General features: G+C 49.2%; 1 protein-coding gene across 3 annotated transcripts in view; it reads left to right on the plus strand.

Annotated features, from left to right (window-relative positions):
* NSD1 (nuclear receptor binding SET domain protein 1) overlaps nt 1-22,717 on the plus strand; it is a 61,201-nt gene extending 38,484 nt beyond the window's left edge. For all 3 annotated transcript variants that reach the window (XM_066197497.1, XM_066197499.1, XM_066197496.1), the window contains exons 15-23: nt 298-454; nt 749-954; nt 1,506-1,618; nt 4,115-4,384; nt 5,650-5,766; nt 6,952-7,093; nt 7,507-7,613; nt 10,751-10,955; nt 13,892-22,717. In XM_066197497.1, the coding sequence (XP_066053594.1) occupies nt 298-454; nt 749-954; nt 1,506-1,618; nt 4,115-4,384; nt 5,650-5,766; nt 6,952-7,093; nt 7,507-7,613; nt 10,751-10,955; nt 13,892-16,242 (3,668 nt within the window). In that variant the 3' untranslated portion in view covers nt 16,243-22,717. The remainder of the gene's footprint in view (nt 1-297; nt 455-748; nt 955-1,505; nt 1,619-4,114; nt 4,385-5,649; nt 5,767-6,951; nt 7,094-7,506; nt 7,614-10,750; nt 10,956-13,891) is intronic.
* The last annotated feature ends 51 nt before the right edge of the window (nt 22,718-22,768 follow it).

Below are 22,768 nucleotides of genomic sequence, written 5' to 3' on the forward strand. Positions count from 1 at the left end.
AGCTCGTTACAAAGGGCAGAGGATTTTCCCATCCAGAATGTCCCAATGTGAACTGCAGAGAACAGACTGCCTCCCTATCTTCTGGCATTTAAGTGCAGCTTCATGCTAGGATCTTTTCTGGATCCTTAGAAGGTTGTTTTTTTTGTTTTTTTTTTTTTTATCATGAATAAGGCCCAACTTTTGAAAAGGGCTTGCAGGAAGAGAGACCATCATTCCCTTTTTCCAGGTCTGTCTGGAAATGGGGAGTGCAGGGCTTCTGCACAGTGACTGATCAATTCCTCCTCCTTGTCTTTGCAGGGGGCAGCCTTTTATGCTGCGAGTCGTGCCCGGCTGCGTTTCACCGTGAGTGTCTAAACATTGAGATGCCAGAGGGAAGCTGGTATTGTAATGATTGCAAGGCAGGCAAAAAGCCACACTACAAAGAAGTAGTCTGGGTGAAAGTTGGGCGCTACAGGTAGGTGAAGATAGACCAGACTTGTCCCCATCCCTTCTTCATGCAGTGCTCATAGTGATGGAGGTGAGAAGCTGCTCCACTATGCAGGGTTCATTGCAGCAGGCCTCTGGCTTTTTTACGTGCATGTTACTGGTAAAACATGAGCTTTCCTCCTCCAGTAGCCTCTTTTCTCCCCACCAGCCTTCCTGGTAGCCCTCACACACTTTTTCCCATGTCTCCATGTAGTAGCATACTTTTGAGGTGGCTGGAAGTGAGGAAGACAGAGGTTTCATCTTGCTCTTCCCTATGTTGCAGGTGGTGGCCAGCTGAGATTTGCCATCCTAGGACAATTCCTGTCAACATCCAGAAAATGAAACATGACATCGGTGAGTTCCCTGTGCTGTTCTTTGGCTCCAAGGACTACCTGTGGACCCACCAGGCTCGTGTGTTCCCTTACATGGAAGGTGATGTCAGCAGCAAAGACAAGATGGGGAAAGGCGTGGATGGCATATACAAAAAAGGTAACTTGTCTTCATCCAGGAAAGTACATGGTCTTTCCCTTTTCATTCCTCTTTGGAAAAGTGTCATTCTTGTAGCAGAGAAAAATGTCTTCTTAAAACTGAAGTGAAATTAAATTTGTAGAATGAGCTGCTGCTTATGTATCATCCAGCATGCTCAGAATGTTTGTTTGACTCACAGAGAGGGAGAAGGGTGCGCAGATCTCAAATGCTTGTCTAGCTTTGACATAACATCTCAAAATTCAAGTGAGCTGCTGCTGTATCAGCTTTCCTTTGTGTCATGCAGTCATTATATTGATATAAAAGTGCACTTGAGAGTTGTAGCTGCAGCTGCCTGGCATCTCTGCCCAAGAGGGCAGGCAAAGATAGCCAACAGATGGGATGTTTCATCACCCATGAACAGGCCCCGTCTGTAATTTCTGCGCTGCCCTGCTGCATTGGCCTTTTCTTCACCTTTCTCTGTTGAACCATGTGAGCACTGGGTGGACAGTGGCTGTCCAGCTCTGTGTGAGCAAGAGGCAGTTCCTCATAACAGAGCCTGTTCTCTCACTTAGCTCTTCAGGAAGCTGCTGTGAGATTTGAAGAGTTGAAGGCACAGAAAGAACTGAGACAACTTCAGGAAGACAAAAAGAATGACAAGAAACCTCCTCCCTACAAACACATCAAGGTGAGGGAAGGTGGTGGGGGGCAGGTGCAGAAGAGAAGTCTTGAGCTGTCGGTGCAGGTGATCAACAGGTATATAGAAACATTTCTGCTGTTTGGGTGTCTGGCTGTTCTTGAAGGTTTCTTTGATCCTCTTTCCATCCTCAGCAAGCTGGGTTGCAGTAGCAGAGGTGCTGTGATTTGCTGGAATAGATCTGGTCATGTCTGTGCTGTCTGTCCATGTCAGTGTGGTCTGAAGGAAGTGTCTCTCTACCTTGAGAATCCAGGGCAGAGGGCTGGTAATGCTCAGTATGGTCAAATGCTCTGTGCTGCTGATGGCAGGGTGGGCAAACGAGGTGGTGCAGGACGGGAGGTGGTCAGGAGGTGGTCAGTGCAGCAGGGCTCTGAAGGGTGGTAACCCACAGTATCTTCTATCATCTCTGCTATTGTTTTATATCTCCTTCTGTATCAGTTGGTGCCTGAACAGAAATACTGAAGCAGGTGTACAGGCTGCAGTATCAGCTCTTTTCCTCAGTTTTGGGGAACTATTCATGTTAAGGGCTGTTACTTATTGTTATTATTATTGAGTCAGAATTGGAGCAGCACTAGAAGTCCTACAGGATGGAGGTGACTTGAGAGCTGGGGCCAAGCATGTGCCTGTGTCTGAGAAGTGGATCCTGTCTGACCAGAAACCCATTGACTCAGGGGCTGTGTTCTTTTTTTACTTGCTTCTGTCTGCTCCTTCCCTTTTTATGTAGCAAAATATGAAAACCTAACTGATTTCTGTCACTTTTTGTATCTAGCTAGGATTTCTAGGCAGGCAGGTATATCCTGCATGAGTTACTGTGCGGTGTAAAGAGCACAAGTGACTGCTGTGGCAGCAGTATGGGCCAGGCAGCTTCAGTGAAGGAAGTAGTTTTTCATTACAGCTATTTTTAGGCCTCTGGCCGCAACATGAAGGAACTTTGGAAGCAGTTTAGAGCCTTTGAAATACCCTTTTATATAAATAATGACGGTTGTGGTCATTACTCATGGCAGTTCTTCTGAGGTCTGGGTGCAAGCTGTTTGTCTCTCTGAAAGCAAAGCAGTTTGCAGGAGCAGATGGTGAACTGGAGATGGCTTCAGGGTGGAATGGCTGAAGCTGTTTGTGTCCACTCCTTCTAAGGAGATCAGTACCTCCAGTCCATCCCAAGGAACACCCACACAAAGAGGCTGCTGCAAAATACACTTGGGATCCTTTATAACGTCAGGCTTGCAGCTAGTTGAAGCATTGCCCTGTTTTGGTTTTTGTCCAGCAGTGTCTCAGAGAGTAGGGCAGGTGTGCTGGCCGTGTGTGGTGTGGAGTGCCAGTGCCAGAGAAGTGCCAGTGGTGGATTGACCCAATCCTGTGAATCTTGCCACTTTTCATGAGGTGATGAGTCTGGGTAAGAGATGGGAAGCAGCAGAGGAGAACCTGAGTGACAAGGAAGGTTGGAGGTGGGACGCAGTTCTAGGAGGAAGGTGGGGGAGATTGTGTTGAAGAGATTAATGAGGGATTTCTGCAGGGTTTGTGTTTAAACAAAGGAGGATCAGGACTGGGCCAGCCCCAGGCAGGCTGTAATATGGAAACTCTGTGGGTGGGACTAGGTAACTTATACAGGGGCTGGAATAGTTTAATAGTGTAAAATCCCTTCCTTTTGTGTTCTGGGAGAGGAAAGTGAGACAATGGCTCAGCCAGGGAAAGAACACCAAGGAGCTTTTCTTCAGTGTCTCTCTCCAAAGTCCTGACTCTCTGTTGCCTGCTTTTCAGTGCTCGCTGCCTTTAACCAAACCCCAAGGACCCAGCTCATGCCACAGACACGCCAGTCGCTTCTCCTCCTGGTGCTGCACTCTGCTTCCTTCTGGAGCGGTTTTTAGAGAGCTCCTTGGCTTAACTCTGAGCTCCTCTTTGGGCCTTCCAACCCCAGCCTTGTCTGGTTTGGTTTCCATTTACATCTGCAGGACAGTTGGGTAGGGAGGTAACTGCGTGGTTGGCCTTCTGTCACAGGTGTGACAGCTGAGAGCACAAACCAGCTTGAAGGTAACATTCAAAATGCAGGGCAGTAAGGGAAAGCTGAGGAAAAGCACCTGACACTCAGACTGGAAAAGGTGCAGTTTGATGCAGAAAGTGGTTTGGTGCTGATCAAAGGGATGGTGTGTGCCCAGCAAGAGCACTGGGCTGGCCACCTGAGCTGGATGTGGGCTCAGTGATGATGGGAGGGGGACACTTGGCAGCCTCTTGCCCTTCCAGGATCACAGAATACACACTGCACCAGGCAGTGCTAATGGGGAGCCTACATCCTCCTGAGCTCTTTCCTCTAACCTTCTGCCTCTCAAAATAGCACTCTCAAAAGTACAGCCGTGCCCGTACTTGTGTTCTTCTGCCCCTCGCTGTCACTAAGTCACTGCAGCCTTTCAGCTCATAGGCAAGGGTGGAGCGTAGAACTGCCTGTCAGGGTGACCTGTAGCTCCCAAGAGCTCATGTCCCTCGTGTGCATTGAAGGTGAACCGGCCGGTGGGGAAGGTGCAGATCTTCACGGCAGACCTGTCGGAGATCCCGCGCTGCAACTGCAAACCCACGGACGAGAACCCCTGCGGCCTGGACTCGGAGTGCATCAACCGCATGCTGCTCTACGAGTGCCACCCCCTGGTGTGCCCTGCCGGCGAGCGCTGCCAGAACCAGTGCTTCTCCAAGCGCCAGTACCCCGAGGTGCAGATCTTCCGCACGCTGGCACGAGGCTGGGGCTTGCAGGCCAAAACAGACATCAGGAAGGTACCTGCGCTCTTTGCGTCGCTTTCCTTTGTCGCTTCTGTGTTGATCACTCTTGGTTTGAAAGCTGAATTTGAAGAAGACTTCTTGCTGTAGAATGCTGTTTAGAAAAAGAAATTGATGAATTTAATCTTTCCAGTCTTGACAAGAGTGTTTCGGCTCAGCTGACCGAGAGAATGATTTGCGTGTTGATGTCCCACAGGGTAAGAAAGGTGATTGCTTGGTCAGTCTGCTTGTAATAACAATGGGATGGTGCTCAGGATTTCCAGATGGGAAACAGTGATTATTCCTCCCCCCATTCTTGACTGGCCAGGCTTATCCAGCATGAGAATCTTGTGTCAGAAACAGAAATCAGGGCTTGGATCTTAAAAAAGGGCAGTGTCTTGGAGATGGCTGTTATTACTGCTGAAACTGATTATCTCCACCTAAAACATTTGTATGTGTTTTTTAAATGCAAAGAATAGTAATTCTTTGGATGCATATCTGTGCTTAACAAAGAAGGAGGAATGTTAAATCTGAAAGAACCCCAAGGCTGATAAAGGATGAAGTGAAACAGAGTAGTATGAGAAGAATGTTTGAAAAAGGAGTAGGGATGACATGGTAAGATGGAGGCCTTGACAGAAGAGGCAAAATGTGAGTGTCCTGTTGAAAACTTTGCTGCCTGCTGTGCCATAAGTTACAGGATGCTTCTGCCGTTCCATGTGCTTGTTGCACTTTCAGTGGATAGTCTGGAAACAGAAACACTCAGTTAATTAGTGGGGGGAACTGTTAGCCCCCACTGGAGCAGAGCTGGGGTTCTCTTTAATGGCTGGAGTATGGTCTCTGCAGTACTTCACCACCGGAGAACTCCATGGATTCACTGCAGGAGCAGGTGCCCCAGGTGCATCCTGCTGCTCCATGTGCTTGGTCCCCAAAGGGATATTGTTTTCAACTGGAATGCAATTAGAGCAGTGCTTTGAGCTTTGCAGCAAAGTCCTGTTCTTGTGGTTAACTTCTGTGCTGTCCCTGGATGCTAATTCTTTCTTTGGCACAAAGAATAACCTGATGGTCGCAGTTCTTTATTTAATTTATTTTGAGTTACTTGAGCATGTGAAACGGATGTATGGTTCAGGGCTCTTGGTGAAGGTTATAGGTCAAACTGGCTGCAAAACACAGGGAGAGATTTTTCGGAAGGAAACGGGAACTAAGTTCTAGCACAAAGGTGGACATCCCTCTATCCTGCAGATAATTTGTCTCGTGTTACCAACGTGTTGTTTTCTGTCTGGCAGGGTGAATTTGTTAATGAGTATGTTGGGGAACTAATTGACGAAGAGGAGTGCCGAGCCCGAATCCGCTATGCTCAGGAGCACGACATTACCAATTTCTACATGTTGACACTGGATAAGGTATGTGCAAGGAATCTCTTGCCAGCATCCTAAACAGAAGTAAAAAGATGGGAAGAAAGGCATGATACTCCATCTAGTAAAAACGTGGTAAGCATTGCTGATGAGCTGGTCTGCATTTTTTCTGAAAGGACTAAATGAATTAACGTGTAGTAGAGGGACTTCAGGTTGGATTTCAGGGTTAGGAGGAAAGTCTGAACAGTTATTGCCTGAGTTTTTTCGAAAGAGGTAAGGTCAGTTGTCTGAGGACCATAGATCCTGCTTCAGCAGGAGGAGTTTGGCAACCAATAAGAGGCTGAATTTGGGAACACTGGGAATCCTTCCCAGCAGTTGAACCTTGGAGAGCCCAGAACAGGGCTGGTGTGTGCCAGAAGAGGCATCAGCCCTCAAACATGTAAGTTATAGGCACAGCAAGACCTTCATTTAAGTTCACATCTCAGGTCTTGCTGTTCTCAGTAGAACGTTGGATTTAGTTACACCCACAGGCTCCCCAGTGGGTCATGCAGGCCAGGTTTCTGCTATGAGCTCCTGATTTTCAGAGGTTTAAGTGGTTTTGTCAGCTGCTTTCCACACTTTGTCACTCAACCATGGAAAGATGAGAAGGAAACCATGAAAGCAGATGTGGGGAGGAAGCTGTTGAGTGTGGGACAGGATAACAGTGACTGCTTCATGTCTTCTCCATCATCCTGCTGCAAGTTCACACTGACCGTATCTTGTTCTCCCTGTCTGGCTGATGGGGCAGACCCAAGTCTTTAAATATCTCCCTCATTACTACAAAAGCAAATCTCAGTTGCAGCTTCCCTCCTCTCTCCAGCCCCATAACAAGCTGTGCACCAGTGTACCTCAGCTTGCACACTCTTCCTGTTTTCCTTCTATACACTGACATGTTAGAAATAGGAACTGCTATTTTGCTTTTAAGCAGAATTTGGGGCCTGAAACCACAAGCACTGCCTTGGAAGTGTCCTGTGGTGGTGTTTATCCAGTGCTGATGCCACAGGGAGACCTTGTTTCCCAGAAAGCCAACAGTGGAGCTGTCCTGGCTCTTTGTGAGCCCTGTGTCTTTGAGGAGAAGGATGATGTGCAGGAGGCTGTATCTGTCAGCACTGGCCAGAGGCATCCAAGCTGGTTGATTGCAGTTGATGACAGCTGATTGAAATGTGGTTTTCTGGGTTTTTTTTGCAATTCCAGGATCGAATCATTGATGCTGGGCCAAAGGGCAACTATGCTCGGTTCATGAATCATTGCTGCCAGCCCAACTGTGAGACTCAGAAATGGTGTGTGAATGGTGACACTCGGGTCGGGCTCTTCGCACTTGTAAATATCAAAGCTGGTAAGGAACACACTGTCAATGCCTGCAGTAGCCTCGGGGGTTTTGTAAGGAGAAGGGAGGGTTTGTAGCACCCTGGAAGGGGATTTAACTTTTATTTTCATACAGGTATTCATGAGGCTTAACAGCAGCACTAGTGTAATGAAACACACACAGCCGTGGTATCAGTGGAGGTTGATACTGGGCCCTGCTACAGGATCAGTCCCGTTTTTAGCTGTAAAATCTTCAGGCATGAGGGTTGCACTGAATTTTCAATCTACAGAGATCTATGGGGAGATTAATAGTTTGGTGTCCTTGTGTAGGGGTGGCAGTCATTTATGACATTGTATTTAAAAAGTGCTTTTACTTCAGCAGTAAAACACTCTACTCTGTAATTCATTAACAACTTGCTTGGTTTTGATCTGCTTTTGTGCCAGGGACTGAATTGACTTTCAACTACAATCTGGAGTGTTTGGGAAATGGAAAGACCGTTTGTAAGTGTGGTGCCCCAAACTGCAGTGGCTTCCTAGGAGTAAGGCCAAAGGTATGATGCATCCTTTAAGCTTTTGTTCTTCCAAATCGCCTCTTTGCATAGATGTGTATCATTCATTGGTTGCAGAGGTTTCAGGTTGGAGAGATCATTTCTGTGTGGCCATGGGAACAGTGCTTGAAATGAGTTAAATATTCGAGTTTTCATTCTGAGAGAGCAAATTTTAGTCTTCAGTTATCGGAGTTGCTATAAATAATGACAGGAAGTTTTATTTTACACTGAAAGAATTAAAAAAAAAGAGGTGGGGGTTTTTAATTTTTTTTTTAAATTTTCTACTTCTTATCATGACAATTTCCATAGCACTAGAGAAGCAAAGGACAGGCATGAGAAAGACTTCCTCAGATAACCAAGAAAACACAACTCAGCCAATTTCCCAAAGTAAAGGCTTGAGTAAATTGTGAGCATGCACGCCAGGAAACTCACATTCTTTCACAGTGAAGTTGCTTTAGAGCCAGAAGACTGCTACCTCACCATCTATTCTGCAGTAAAGTTCTTGGTTTTATTCTGGTTTTATGGAGTGACCAATTTTTACACATCAGACAGACATAAGAAATTTGCCATATCTGTAGTGAAAAAACCACCAGCTTTTAGAATTCACTGACTTTTTGAGGGCTTCGATTTGTAACTGTAATGTTGCAGTGACAGGAATTGATTTCAATTACCTCCTTGTGTGAGCTGGTTCTCACTGGGAGAAGGAAATAACAGGAGCAGTTGGCTGAGTTCCCAGCTGTCACCCGCTAAATCTATGTCTCAGCTGTTGGTTTGTTACAAGTATTTCACCAAATCAGTCTGTAATCCCTCTGCTCTGGCATGTGCATCCTGCCATGCCCATAGTTAAGGGTTAAAAACCTCCATCAGCACAGTTGTTGAGCCCCATCAATATATAGGGAAGGTTTTATGAATTCTCCAGAGATTAGTTCTTCAGAAAAATTAACTTATAAAAATAAAACTGGATGTCTTCAGAAGGTGACAGATGAGGGGAGTTGCACATCTGATGTATTTAGTTCTTTTTCGGGTTGCGATTTCAAGTTCAATTGATTTTGTGCTACCCCTGTGTTATACATGGTTTGACTGTCATTTTTGCCTTGAAATTGCAGGTTGCAGGATGGAAATCAGAGAAAGGTGCCCTTTAGTTGGCATTCATGTTCCGTTGTGATATCTGAGGCGACTCATTCCATCTTGTTGAGATGGGCTAAGAAACAATACTGAGAAAACAGTACCTTGGGATGGTGTTTTAAAAAATTCTTCTCACAGTAGATGCATTTTTAAGCTTCCTGAGCATACAGCAGAACAAAACTGATTATACTCAAGTTCACTCTTAAAAGTGCCTTCTAACTGGGAGTGTGGAAGAATGTTTGGGAGTCTATTGTACTGCAGGGAGCAAGTTGGAATCGCTTAGTCCAGCTGTTAGACCTCTTAGACTTTCAAATTAGCTGCGAAGGGATTTTCTTGTTCTCTTTGTAATTAGATGGCCGAGGAACTAGGCGCTGAAAATCAGTGGCATAGTTTAGGTGGAGGCATTTCAGTGCCTGCCTTTTCAGTGATAAGAAAGGCCTGGCTTGTCCCCACTGTCGGGGGAATGATGGTATGAAAGCAGAAACATCCACATGTGAAGGGGAAGGAAACAATCAAGATATGTAACTCCTTGGTGACAGGAAAGCTGGATAGCCAGCTGCAGAGTTCTGAAATTGTAGGTCTGGAGACTAAGGTTTTTAAATGTTTTGGTGGTGAAAATATTATGCACGATATTTATGCAGAATAAAGAATGTAAAAATGGCTTCATAGGCATTGTCTCAGCACACAGAGATGTCCTGCATGGAGAACACATATTTGAAACAAAATGATGTAGAAAATGGCACAGAATTTAGCTCATGTCTCCTTCGATAAACTAAACTGATGGTGCTTTGATAAGGTCAGGACTGGGGGCAAGAAACATCATCTTTGTGGAGTTGAGTGTTTGACACAAAGGGAGGCTCGGCCTGGCTTGGAGGGGGAGTTGGAAGAGCAGGGTTGGAGGAAGCCTTAGGCCAGAGAAGAGAGCACTTGAACCATTTAGTTGCCTGTCCTGGGTCCAGTTGTAGGTACTTCACTACAGGGATAATTTAACTGCACCGATGACGCAGACTTTGGTTGTCATTGGCATGGGAGAGTGAGAGGATGGGGCAGTTGCAAAGGAATTACTGAGTATAGGGGGAATGGAGATTGGATGTTCCACAGTACACACATGGAGGGGTTAACAGCAGAAACAAATCCACCATGAGAAGGTCATGCGTGGGCAGTCGTGGTGGAGAAGAAGCCACTGTGCAGCTCAGCTGCCCCAGGACTGAGCTGTGGTATGACACAGCTGTGAAAAAGGCAAATAGGGGCAGTGCTTTGGGGGAATTTCCTGTTCTTTTGGCCAAGTGTTGATGTCTGTACATGCCTGTGAGGTGTTACCTGAGGTAGCATGTGTAATTCTATAATTTTCATTTGGGATAAGTATACTCAATAAAAGCAGATAAAGGCCACTGGGAAGACTTGAGTGTGCACACTGTGAAAGTTTCAGTCTCCAAGTAGCAGAGTGTGTCCCAGAAGTTTCTTCAGAGAGATAAAAAAGCTTCAAATATTGAACTTGATGGTCTTGGATGTCTTTTCCAACCGTTAAGATTTTGTGATTCTGGTGCAAAAGAGCAGCGTTGACACAAGAACAGATAGGTCTAAACTGATGACAGATAAATTCAGACTGAAAATGGAGAGGGAAATGATGAATGTGAAAAAGTGCAGGAAGGCCCTGGATAGACTTCTTATGATTCATGTGTGCCGGGAGACCTGATTGCTTTGACCTGAAGAGTCTGTGAGAGGTGGCATGAGCTCAAGTGACACCAGGCAGCTCGAGCTCCTCATTCTGCTGTTGCTATTTGTACAAAGCCCATGTTGAGCCAAGCTTTGCTGCAGGACTTCCAGGCTCTTTCAAAATAACTGGCAGCTATTTGCTGTAGTAAATTGGTTGCCAGATACCAAGCAGCGCTAGAGATGCTGTACATGTCTCAGGTGTAGCTGGCAGTGGGATTTCTGTCAGCAGGGTTTGCAGCAGGAAGGGAGCAGGTGGAGCACCCAGAGCCTTACATTTACCCACGTTGTTTCACCCGCAGAGCCAGCCCAGCCTCAGCGAGGAGAAGTCCAAGAAGCTGAAGAGGCGGCCGCAGATGAAGCGCCGGTCGCAGGCGGAGGTGATGAAGGAGCGGGAGGATGAGTGTTTCAGCTGCGGGGATGGAGGGCAGCTGGTCTCCTGTAAGAAGTCAGGCTGCCCCAAGGTGTACCACGCGGACTGCCTCAACCTGACCAAGAGACCTGCAGGTCAGTGCTCTGCACAGCTGGGCTCTGCTTGGGTCACAGTGTTGGCTCTGGGTGCTGCTCAGGACATTGCACTCTGTTGACGGCATCTTGACATTTAGAGAAATCATTCTCACTTGAACAGACCTTGTTGCCCAAACAATCCAGCCCTGGTTTGCACCCCACTGTGACTGCAAAAAGGTGAACTAGTTGCTGAAGCGGGAGCTGATCCTTGCCTAAGAGATGATGTTTGTGAACTGACCCCATTCTTGGGACCTGGCAGAGCATAATCCCAGCAGTAGCTGAGGTATTGGTCATCACACTGGCTGTTTTCCCTAAGTTGAAGACGGTTGTGAGTTGTATGGTGAGGAGAAGCACTGCTGGAAAATAGGACTTAGAAAAGAATCTCTTAAATGCCTGTATAGCCATTAGTTCATACCTAAGGGAACAGTACCAAAGCATATTCTAGTTTGTGGTGAAATGAGGGCAAAAATTTGAAATAAAAAAATACTCAAAAAGTACAGTCCAGCCTCCAGCCTGTTCCCCTGCTTTCCATTTGCAAAGCTTCTCCTAACAGCCCAACTTAAAACCACAAAGGATTGCCTGCTCTCTGATACACATTTTTTTTACATAGTGGAAGTTTGTTGTCTCAGTCCTTTTCCGGCTTATACAAATATAGCCACGAAGTTTTTATTCTTGATCTACTCTGGACTGTGTCCCACTTGCCTACACATTTTTTTAAAACTGGAAACAAGTATTTTAACAGCACTGCAGCCGATGCCTTGCTTACTCTGACAGAAAAGAATTGTATTTTGGTTTTTACATAAAATTTCCTCAGAAATTGTTTTACTTGTTTTGCAAAAATAACATATTAATATGATGTTGATGGTTTACGTTATCCTCCTTGAGTTTTCATCTTGATCCTTTTCTCATATTTATTTCTTCCCCTTCCATTCCTGTTTTTTACCTGTCTTTCTTTAATTACACCTTGTTGGTGCAAGAGCATTTGTTCAGTTTAAATTCTGAGCCTGTCCAACTGGATTTTTGCCGTCCCTTACAGGCTGGATGTTATCTACCTGTATCTGTAAGAGTATTTGCTGCTCTGCTTTCAGAAATTTAAATTATTTTACAGATTAAAATACACTCCTAAAGGATGTAATTTGAAATGCCTCCTCAGTTTGCCACAAGACCATTAATAACTGATTTTTGAGAACAATTTTCAGTCAGTTGTAGCAATTTTACTCTTTTTACACACAGGCAGTGATTTTCCTAGCATGTTCCTCAGAGTATCATTCAGGACATGAAAGGTTTGGCACTTTCTACTTCAAATGTTTCCTCTGCCATGGGCATTGCTGTCAAGTAATTGGAATTTCCTGCTTGTTTGCATGTTTGCTAATTGTGTGATCATACTTCCAAGAGCTCTGGGCTGTCCCTCGAGAGGATGCTTATTCATTAGACCTTTTTATCCTGTCAAAGACCATTAAAGTGGTTTGATAGGATTTATCCTTCCTGCCACAAACTAGCGGGTTTTGACTTACTTTATTTTCCATCTGTACAAATGACCTCTGTAAGGATGATCCCAAGGTCTTTGCAGGGGCCCAGTGTTGTGTGACTCTCTGGGATGCTGCTGGTGCAGGGGGAGCAGTGACAGCCTGTGCTGCAGCACTATGAGCCAGGAACAGGGGAGACCATGGGAAGTGTTAAACATCCTCACTTGGAAAAAAATGCTGAAAAATTGGAAAACGCACAGAAGAGTAGTGTGCATATTTTGGGACTGGAACAGAAGCCTTGGACTGGCTTCAAAGGAGGGGAAAAACTTACTACGTGTTGCCTTCAACCCCAGGGGAAAAGCAGCGTGAGAGAGGAGAGTGGAGAGCTGCTGTTGCACAAGTCCAGGGAGCAATGCCCACAGCTGCTCAGTGCTGTGCTGCAGGAACCAGCCTCTCTGGAAAGGAGCTGGTAGCCACAGGTCTGTGGGTTTGGTTCAGGCAGGCTGGGAAGTGCTCTGGCCTGGCTGGTGTTCATGGCTGCTCTCTGGCTCTGAGCTCTGTGCCAGGGCTGCACTGCAAGGAGCTGCTCCCCACAGCAAAGCAGGGAGCAGGAGAGGTGGGGGATGTGGGGTGCTGGGAGAGCACGGAGACAGGAGGTGCATTTGGAAAAGCATCCTTGCTCATCCTGTGGTGAGAGATCAGGAGCTCAGAGTGTGCCTGGTTGTGTTCATGGACTGGAAGCATTTGGTAGAGCCAGCCACAGCCTTGGCTGAGGGAGCAGGACGCTGAGCCAGTGAGGTCATGTACAAGTGAGAGAATCTGCAATCTCTGAAGTGTAATGTTGTGTTTTGCCTGCTGGTGGTATTGGTACTGATGGTCAGTAGGTTTGCTGTGAAGATGGAGCTGCTGGGGGAGCAGCTTTGTTTTATCGTGGCCATACATGGCCAGAGGTTAAGCATGTACCTTTGGGTTCAGAGACTATAGAAACTCAGCCCTTGTGATCACTGCTCTCTCACTTCTTCTTTCTGAAAAACAGGAAGGGAGGTTCTTGACCCAGAATTAAAAGATAAATCTGACATGTTTGCCTTAAAAGTCCTTTAAGTGTTGTGCACAGATAACCACTGCTGTTTTCTATGAAAATCAGAGCTACAGAGATGTGCAAGCTGGGAGTGCCTGCTCCTCCCTAGACACCTCTTGATTAGTGCTCTGCAGGAGCCAGATGGGCTTTTGGTCTGAGCTGATGTGGCTTGTGTTTGTCATTATTACCATTGCCCTTGCTGTTTCTGAGAAGGCAGATTCTTGTTAACTGCCTGTCAAGCTAAGGCAGAAACTGAAGAGGACATGTAGAGTTGTATGTGGGTATTACAGGAATGTTCTCACTTTTCCCTGAACTCCCTTTGCTGCAGGCCTTTGTGTCTTGCCCTTGTCCTGCTCCTAAGGTGTGTCTTTTCTCCCATGTCTGTGCTGCAGGAAAGTGGGAGTGCCCATGGCATCAGTGTGATGTGTGTGGTAAGGAAGCAGCTTCCTTCTGCGAGATGTGCCCCAGGTCCTTCTGCAAGCAGCACCGGGAAGGAATGCTCTTCATCTCCAAACTGGACGGACGATTATGCTGTACAGAGCATGATCCCTGTGGGCCTCACCCTCTAGAGCCAGGAGAAATCCGTGAGTATACGCCTCCCATAGAAGGCCTGACTAACGGCGAGGACACCCAGCCACCACCAGAGCAGCTGCCTGCAGACGCAGAGGCAGACACAGACCTGAGTGTTCAGCCCCTGGACAGCCTACCCCAGTCTGTGGCCCTCAGACTGCAGTCACCAGAAAAGCCCCCTGCTACCCTAGCGCTGAGGCTGCCTTCTTCAGACAAGCCCCCCACCACCCTTGCCCTGAGGTTGCAGCCGTCAAACAAGCCCCCCACCACTGTGGCCCTCAGGCTACCGTCACCAGACAAACCACCTGCCACCCTGGCTCTGAGACTGCCACCGTCAAATAAACCCCCCGCCACCTTGTCACTGAGGCTGAAGCCATCCAACAAACCCTCCACCACCCTTTCGCTCCGGCTTCAGCCTTCGGACAAACCTCCCACCACCCTGTCGCTTCGCCTGCAGCCCTCGGACAAGCCCCAGGCTGCCCTGTCCCTGAGGCTGCAGTCAGAGAAGCAGCCCATCATTGTAGCGCTGCGGCCTCAGCAGCCTGACAAACCTCCCAGCAACGCGGTGCTCTGGCCACTGGACGAGTCCTCCAGTGACGCCTCGCAGCCTCAGCTGCCCAGCAAATCTCCTCCGGGATCACCGAGGTCCCCGTTGGATGAGTCACTTGTTACTGCTGGTGACCTGCAGCTCCAGCTGTCAGATGAGGCTCCTGAAGCCCCCGAGGTTTTGGAGTTATCGGACAAGTCCCTCATCGACAGCAGGGCCCAGCAGCCCGAGCTGCTGGATGAGTTCCCCGTGAAATGCCTGCATCCTCCACTGTCTGACAGACTCCTGGCCACAGTGGGAATGCTGCAGTCCCAGTCGGAGGATGAGCCTCCTGAGGCCGATCAGCTCCAGCTGCTGGACGACTCCTCTGCCCAGAGTCCACAGCCACAGGCTGTGGAAGAGGCTTCCAGCTCTGTGGTGCCGCAGGTCCCAGCATTGGAGATAGCTTCCAGTCCTGAGGTGCTGTGGTCTGTTCCCACTGAAAAAGTCCCAGACTCCCCAGTCTCACGGATCCTGCCCTCAGAGAAGGCTCCTGGATCAGCAGTTCCACAATCCCAGCCTGTAGAAAAGGCTTCCTTCTCTGGGGCAGTGCGGGTCCCTGACACAGAGAAGTCTCCCAGCTCTGGGTCACCCCATCCCCTGCCTCCAGAGAAGGCTGCTGGTTCAGGTATGCCTCAGACCTTGTCCACAGAGAAGGCTCCCAGCTTAGGGTTGCCGTGGCCCCTCTCTCCGGAGAAGGCCCCTGGCTCCCGGTCACCGCATGTCCTGCCCACAGAGAAGGGTCCCAGCTCAGGGGCCCTTCGGATCCCGCTCACACAGAAGTCTCTCTCCCCTGGGGTGCTGCGACCCCTTCCTCCAGAGAAGGCGGCTGACTCTGGGGTCCTGCGTGTTCTTCCTTTGGAAAAGGCTGTCAGCTCTGGGGTGTCTCGGCCTCAGCTCTTGGAGAGACCTCTTGCTCTTACATCCCCGTGGCCTCAGGCATCAGATAAGCTGGCTGCTGCTGTGGCTCCTCGGCCTCAGGCCTTGGACAAACCTCTAACTGCATCAGCTCCGAGGCTGTTGTTGTCGGAGAAGGCGCTGCGTCCCGTCGACCAGAACGCTCAGCTGAAGGAGAGAGGAGCCCCAGCCATGGAGCTGAGTCCCCAGCAGAAAGAGAGGACCATGTTAGCTGGGGAGCAAATCTCTTGGTCTGCTGGGAAGGTGGTGACACATGCGGGACAAGTACCTTGGCCTACGGAGAAGCTGCAGACGCACGAGCAAAGCCACTGGTCCACCGCGAAAGCCCTGACGCCTGCGGAGCAGCCTTCCCGGACAGCAGAGAAACTACCAGAGCCAACCCTTCAGCCCAGCTGGGAAGTGGCCTCAGCCCCCTCGGAGCAGACCCCGTGGACATCAGAGAGATTGTGTGCGTTCGAGCAGACCCCTCGGCCAGCCAGGGAAGCGCCGGTGCCCCCGGAGCAGATGCAGTGGCTTGTCACGAACCTTCAGACAATTGATCAGATTGCTTGGCTGAGTGGAAAAGCACAGACTCCTCGGGGGCAGGACCCTTTGCCTGAACAAAACACAGCGCTAGCCCGTAACCAGGATTCTGTCTGTCGTGAGTTGGCTGACTCAGAGCCAAAGTGAGGTTGGTGAATATGGGAGGCAGGTTTCAGTCATTTAATGTTTAGGGAGGGGGAATCTTTGTTTTGTTTTTTTTATTCACTTCCCTGAGCCCAGCCCCTAACCCATGCACATCCCATCCATATTCTCTTGTGACGTGAGCAAGGACATTCTCTTAAATCTGAGTCTGGCTCAGCCAAAGGGAGAGAGCATCTGTGACCTTTTCCTCTTCCTTTTACAAATGGTAAAGCTGAAATAAAGAGTCCACTCTGGGTAAAAATCTCCAATTCCATTGAAATGGTCACATTACTGATCCAGCATGTTTAAGCTCCAGGTTTGATTCCCAGGTGGGTTTCCAGGCACAGCCAGGGGCCTTTGCTCTTGTTACTGCATTTAAAGAAAGTGGATCAGTCAGGCTGCCCTGGCACTGGAGATGTTTCAGGGATCATGTGGTGAGCAGTCAGGTGTGTGTGTCCTTGCCAGACTCCAGAAGCGGGGAAGGGATTTTATGTCACCTGCCCAGGTCTCTGTCCGTGCAGGGCGTTGCTTTACGAGGTTTGTCCATGTGTTTCCTAGGACATGCTGTGTGTGTGGTTTGCTCAAGGACAGAGATCATCTCCAGTGAGATGGGAGAGGAGCTCCTGCACTCACTCGCTTAGTGCAGTTTTCTTCAGCAATAGGCAGTATCCATTCAGGCTCCTTTTTGACAGAGCTGCGACTGGCCAGGCCCAAGAAGCGGGATATCTGGAGCAAGTCAGGGAAAAGAGATATCTTGGACGAAGTCATCCGGCAGTTTTTTCATTCTTGTGTCTTAATCCTTTAGCACAGGACACGCGGAGTGTTTTCCTGCACTTGACAGCGTAGTGACCCATAAAGCAGCAATAGCGGAGCAGAGCAGAGTGGGTTCCTGGAGGTGCTGAGCACTGCCCTGCCATGGGGGCAGTGCTCCCTTTCCAATTTCCATCCAGTCTCTTCTAGACCTCTGTTGTCAGCGTGAGCCAGCGGACTGAGCAGTCCTTTCTCCCTTTGCCTCAGACGTGTCCAGAATGTGTTCCCATCACATCTGGTGTTGCCAGCAGCAAGCCAAGCCTGTCCCACTCGCTGCACAGCGCAGAGGTGAGGGTGCCGTAGCTGGATCGGGACCCATCTCAACACCTTCTCCTTGTGTAGCTTCTGGCTTAACTCTTCTGCAACCAAAGGAGACTTGAATTAACTGGACTGTGTTGGTATGCATGTGTGTGTGCATTGTGTGCGTCCATCCAACTGAATTGTAGTTCTCACACTGGAACACGGTGGGCTCCAGCAGCTGGCTGGCTTTCTTTTTTCCTCTTCTCCCTTTTACAGTGAAGGCAATGTTTAGTACCTGGTGGTCATCAGGCTGGTGTCCAGACTAGGCCTGCTGAAAGCCATTCACTCAAGCTTTGAGGCAGAAGTTGGCTTGGCTGTGGTGCTCGGGGGCAGGCAGTCCCAGGGACCTGCAGCATCTCGTGACCAGCGGCACCCTCACAGGCAGGAGGAGGACAGACCTCCTTTGGTGGCTGCCTGGCCTGGATAGGGTTGGTGTCCTGCCGAGGAAACACTGCTGACCAGCTTTTTCCCACTCTCACAACACATTACCTCTGTAATTACCTGAGCTCCACCGATCTGGGGCCGCAGCCTCGGATCTCCGTGCCGCCGCCAGACCCTTGCGCAGCTCCAGTGTGTGTATCCTCCTTCTCCTTCCAGGCAGATCCGCAGGCCCCTCCCCAGGAAGGGAGAGTTCAGCCCCATGCTGACCTCCTTCCTCCGACATGGGAGCAGGTCCTTGTTCCCAGCTGGCTTGCAAGTGCCTGCTGTTCCCAGAGCAGACGGTCATGAGCTTTGCAGTTTTCTATGAAGGGAGGCAGACACCTGTACCAAGACAAATCCCAATCCATTCTCCTTTCCTGATGTGTGCACCCCGGGCCAACGTCCTGCTGTAAAGGCTGGGTGTGCTGGGCACATGGGGACATTACCAGTGCTGTGGTGCATCTCTTCTCTTGTCCGAATCATTTCAGATTCTTCGTAGAATAGCTCACGACTTGGAAAAGCTTTATAGCTTATGGAAGCTTCCTTGTTTAATGTTGTTTTTTTTCCGGGAAGACTGGCAGGTCAGTTCCTGCCTGCTGCTGAAACTAGGGAAATGCAAGCAGCTTGCTTTTCTATGTGACTCCTCCACAAAGGGAATCAGGACAACTCAGATCCATTGAGAGAGAAGATTACCTTAAGGGCATTCATTAAGGTTTTAAAACAAAAATTTTTTAAAAAATTATGACGTTCAGTATATTAAGTATTTATCATGTGTGAGAAGGAAAATAAATCTTGAATTTACATTTATAAGCCTTCCCATGAGCTGGACTTAGTCATGTAGATTGTGTAAGTAGGGTTTCCTCAGTGCCAGTGCTCAGCTAGCTCCTGCTGTAACCAGAGAGGTCTCTGCACTGCTCTGTCCACCTCCGCTTCGCATTGTCACGTGTTAACTAGTTACTTGTTTCATGAAAAAATAAACTGTGAATATTTTTGGTGCAGGCTTTTTTAAATCTGTAAAATGGAGAAGTTCTCAGTGAATTCTCACGAGCAGGTTTGAAAAAAATCACTCCTATAGATCGCGGGCTCACGTAGCAGGGTGAGGCTCACGGCAGCAGCCACCTTTCATGCCAGCAGGTGCTTACCCAAAGCTTGTTTGGAACAGTGAACATGGATTAAAACATTGCATGGCATTTCCCACAGCCTACTTTGTTGCAGCTACTGTACCCCATCTCTCTTCCTCTCTCCGTTTTCCACAAAGATCCAGGTTTCTGGCTTGCTACCTCGCAGCTACCGTTGGAAGGTTGAGTTCAGCATAGCTAGGAGGCTGCTTGGCAAAACTGATGTTGAGGAACATTGTTGAAGGAGGAAGCCAGGAAACTGCTCTTTGCCCTCGTTGGAGCTCTGTGTGATGCTCTGTCTGATCAGAGGCACTTTTCAGAGGGTGTAGTTGTGCTTTTGGGAGTGTCTGGGCTGTTCTGTGTCACGTAGACGAGGCCTGACCAGCTGTAGAGAGAGGTCCCAGCAGCCCTGCCCTTGTCCAGCCTGCCTTCATCAGGGAGCATGAGCTGGGGAACAGCTTCAGGCAGGAAGACCCATGTGAAGGAAATGGGGGCATCTTCTGTACTCAAGGTGACTAATTCTGGTGGCAGCTGGCAGCACTACCTTGGAGGAGAAGAGGGACATGTCTGTGCCGAAGCAGTTGGGTTTGTTTGCTGCCGTTCGTTGCTGCCTTCAGAATTCCGCCAGTTTGAATCACGGGGGATTTTAAAAGTAGAGGGTAGAGGCAAAGTAACACATAACCCTGGCAGACTCCCAGGAGCGGCACTGCTGCAGCCTCATGCTGGGCTCAGACCTGTGCAACAGCTTCATGCCGAGGCTGTGATGCTCTCTTGCTGTGTTGGAGGGATCCAGTCACCTGGTCATTTAGTCTTGGGTCAGCCCTAATTGCACCTAAGGTGGGTGAGAGGTGACTTGTGTGTTGATTCACTGGTGTGGAGCACTGTAAAAGCAGAATCAAGGGTGTAATTATCTCTGTCCCTTCCCTGGTGTCCCACGATGGCTCACAAGAATTTCCCAGACTCATTCCTGGTAGGAATGGCTCCCTCTTCCATTTCTGAAGGGGATGCAGGCTCTGCTCCTATATGAACACTTTGCTGGTCAGCATCCCTGCTGCCAGAATAACTGCTGCCCCTGCTCAGAGCAGTGGGCTGGGGTCAGCGGCTGTGGTCTCCACCCCACCGCAGGACCCTCTTTAATGTTGGCTTTCCACTGTGGGCAGGAGAGCCCAAGGTGCCCTTTGGTGACAGAGGAGCTCTGCTGAGGGATAACAGCACGATCAGGGTCTTGTGCCCCCGTCAGGATGAGGGTTACAGAGGAGGAGCCACCACACGACCTGTGGGATGTGTGGGCAGGAGGGGAGCTGGCACAGGCCACTGTTCTGCGTGGCTTGTCCCATCTTCCCCAGTGCCCACTGTCAGCCAGGCTCTGGTGAATCTAGCAGGAGAGTTATCACTGTAAGGAATAATCACGTCACCTACCGCACTCTCCAGATGCAAATTAGCTCATGGTAGCTTGCTTTATTGCTGTTCTCCAGTTAAACTTTTCCTATTTAACAAAAAAAAGCTCCACAGGAACCAGTCACTTCAATACACAAAGCATCTGGGTGGTACCATTGGGAGCATGTGTTAATTCAGGGTTAAACCCCTGCAGGCAGAGGCTCTGAAGGTGTGGCTGGTGTTAAAATTTGGGAGATAAGAGAGATGGTTGAATGTAAAGGACATTAAAGAGCTAAGGTGAGACAGTGCATTTGCTGGAAAAGCTTCAGATTAGTTTCACAGAAAAAAAAAGGAGAAAGAAAAAGCAGCGCTAAACTTGATTCTCTTGGCAGTGTGTTTGCCCTAACATGCTGTGGATGTGCCCAGCTCCTGTTGGGGCACCACAGCCAGTGTTGTGACAGGGCAGGGGGAGTTAGAGAAACCTCAGACCTTCAACACCTTCTGTTTATTTTTAATTTCAGCCTTAACTTCTGATTTTGCTTGATGTTTGGAATAACCATAATTGTAACCTGCTTGTAATGTGCTTTGCCCTAAATTACTGATGAGGCTTTCGGCCTTTGCTAGGCAGTGAGTGTTAAAGCAAAGTGGCAAATCGTGCAGCTACTCTGAAAGTACGGGGGGATGCTGTGTTTGTTCTCCCAGGCTTTGCCCGCGCTAATTACCCACCCTCCTGTGATAGTGATAACGCCGGTGGCAGCATTTGCAGCCGAGGCTGCTCCTCTGGCAGCAGCACAGCTGGGCTGATGGGTGCTTGGGGTTCCCAGGGCCTGCGACACGGGACACTGGAGCTTGGGGACTGCTCTGCCACATGCCTGCCTTCAACAGGAGTCTCACCTGTGGGGTGGCAGTGCCCTTGCTTAGCAGGAGATGGGAGAATGCAAGATTCCTGCTCCAGATCAAGTGGTGTAAGCAAAGGTTGGTGCCGGGGGACAAGGACAGATTGTGTGAGCTGGGGCTGGAGGAGCAGCAGTGATGGACAGTCCCTACAGCACTGAATCTACCTCCTAGGGAAATCTGAGAAATGGGTGTCGCTATGGCCTATTTCAAGGTAAAGTTTTAATCAAGTTTGCCCTTGGCAAAGCCCTTGGGCTATTGTGGTGCTATTGTAAACCGTTGGCAGCTTAGCACAGTAGGGCTGGACTCACGGCTCCTGGCCCGCGGGGCTGGGGCTTCTTGGCCAGCTCATCCCATCCCCCTGGAGCTGGTGTCAGGCTTCAGCACGTGTAACTGAAACAGGACAAGGAGTGACTCGGTTCCTTCAGTTCATGGTGGGTTTGAGACTCAAACCAGTGTCACTGAGCCCCGTGGGGAGCCCGTGGAGCCACGTGAAGCAAGCAGGCATCCGCTACTGCATGTTCTTCGTGTCTGTTTGGTACTGAGCTGGTTTCAGTTTTTGTTTCTTTTTCTGATGTTTCCGAGTTGTTGACTTCAAGGAACTGGGTTTTGTGTATTTTTTTAGACACTGGGAACTTGTTAAAAGGAAAAGCAGCAAGCACCGGGAGGCTCAAGGTGGAGCGTGGCTGGAGCTGAGGGGGCCCGGCCGGCGTGGGTGGGAGATGAGATGTGTTGGCAGCATCGGGAGCAGGCAGGGAGTGGCTCTCCCTGCGAGGGGCCATGGAAGCCTTTCAGCAGTGGCACTCCCAGCCCTGCACATCCGTGGTGCTGAGCTCACTGCCCCACCGGCCTGCCCGACTGCGAGACGCTGACCGTGTTGGGCACCATGCCTCGCTCTTAATGTCTCCTGCCACCCTCCAGCACTGTGTGCTCTTAGCTGGGGTCCTGGCTGCCAGCTAGCCAAGGGCCCTGGGGAGGGGGGCTGCCCTCTGCCCCCTTCTCACTGCCCGGGGACATGGGGGGGCTGCTCGTGGCAGCAGCGTAAGTTGTGCTGGAGCCGTGAGTGAGAGGTTTGCTCATGGGAGGAACTTTGGTGTGAGCAGCCTCACGCTGCCTGCCTTCCCCTCTGAGGTTTGCTGCCCACAGGGTGGCCGTGAATGGGGGTCCCCCCCGGGGTCCTGTTCTGCAGGCTCAGGCAGAGGGAAACACATCAGGAGTCAAGGATCCCGGCCAAGGCAGGGGCCAGCACCAGAGCACTGCAGGGGGGACAAGAGGGTGCTCAGCCCTGGCCAGGAGTTGCCTGTCAGTTGTAAGAAGGAATGCCAGAGCAGGTGAGAGAAAACTACATATTTCCAGCATGTATATTATTTTTAGAAGAGGGAGAGGGGAGAGTCTTGGACCATTGATTACTTTCATTTTGCTCCCCTTAGACTGTTGGCTGTGTATGTGAAACTTATAATGAAAAGAGGGTTGCCCTGCCCAGGTGCTCCCAGAACATGTACTGTAATTCTTTGTATATAGAAGAAAAATTACTGTAAAGTAAAGTTTAACTTTACTCTCGATGTCCTCTTGTGGTTTGTCTTGCTGAGTTGGGGGAAGCAGGGAAGGGAGAG

Source organism: Chamaea fasciata, unplaced genomic scaffold, assembly GCF_029207755.1.
Source record: "Chamaea fasciata isolate MVZ Bird 193981 ecotype frontalis unplaced genomic scaffold, bChaFas1.0.hap1 SCAF_15, whole genome shotgun sequence".
Lineage (NCBI taxonomy): Eukaryota > Metazoa > Chordata > Aves > Passeriformes > Sylviidae > Chamaea > Chamaea fasciata.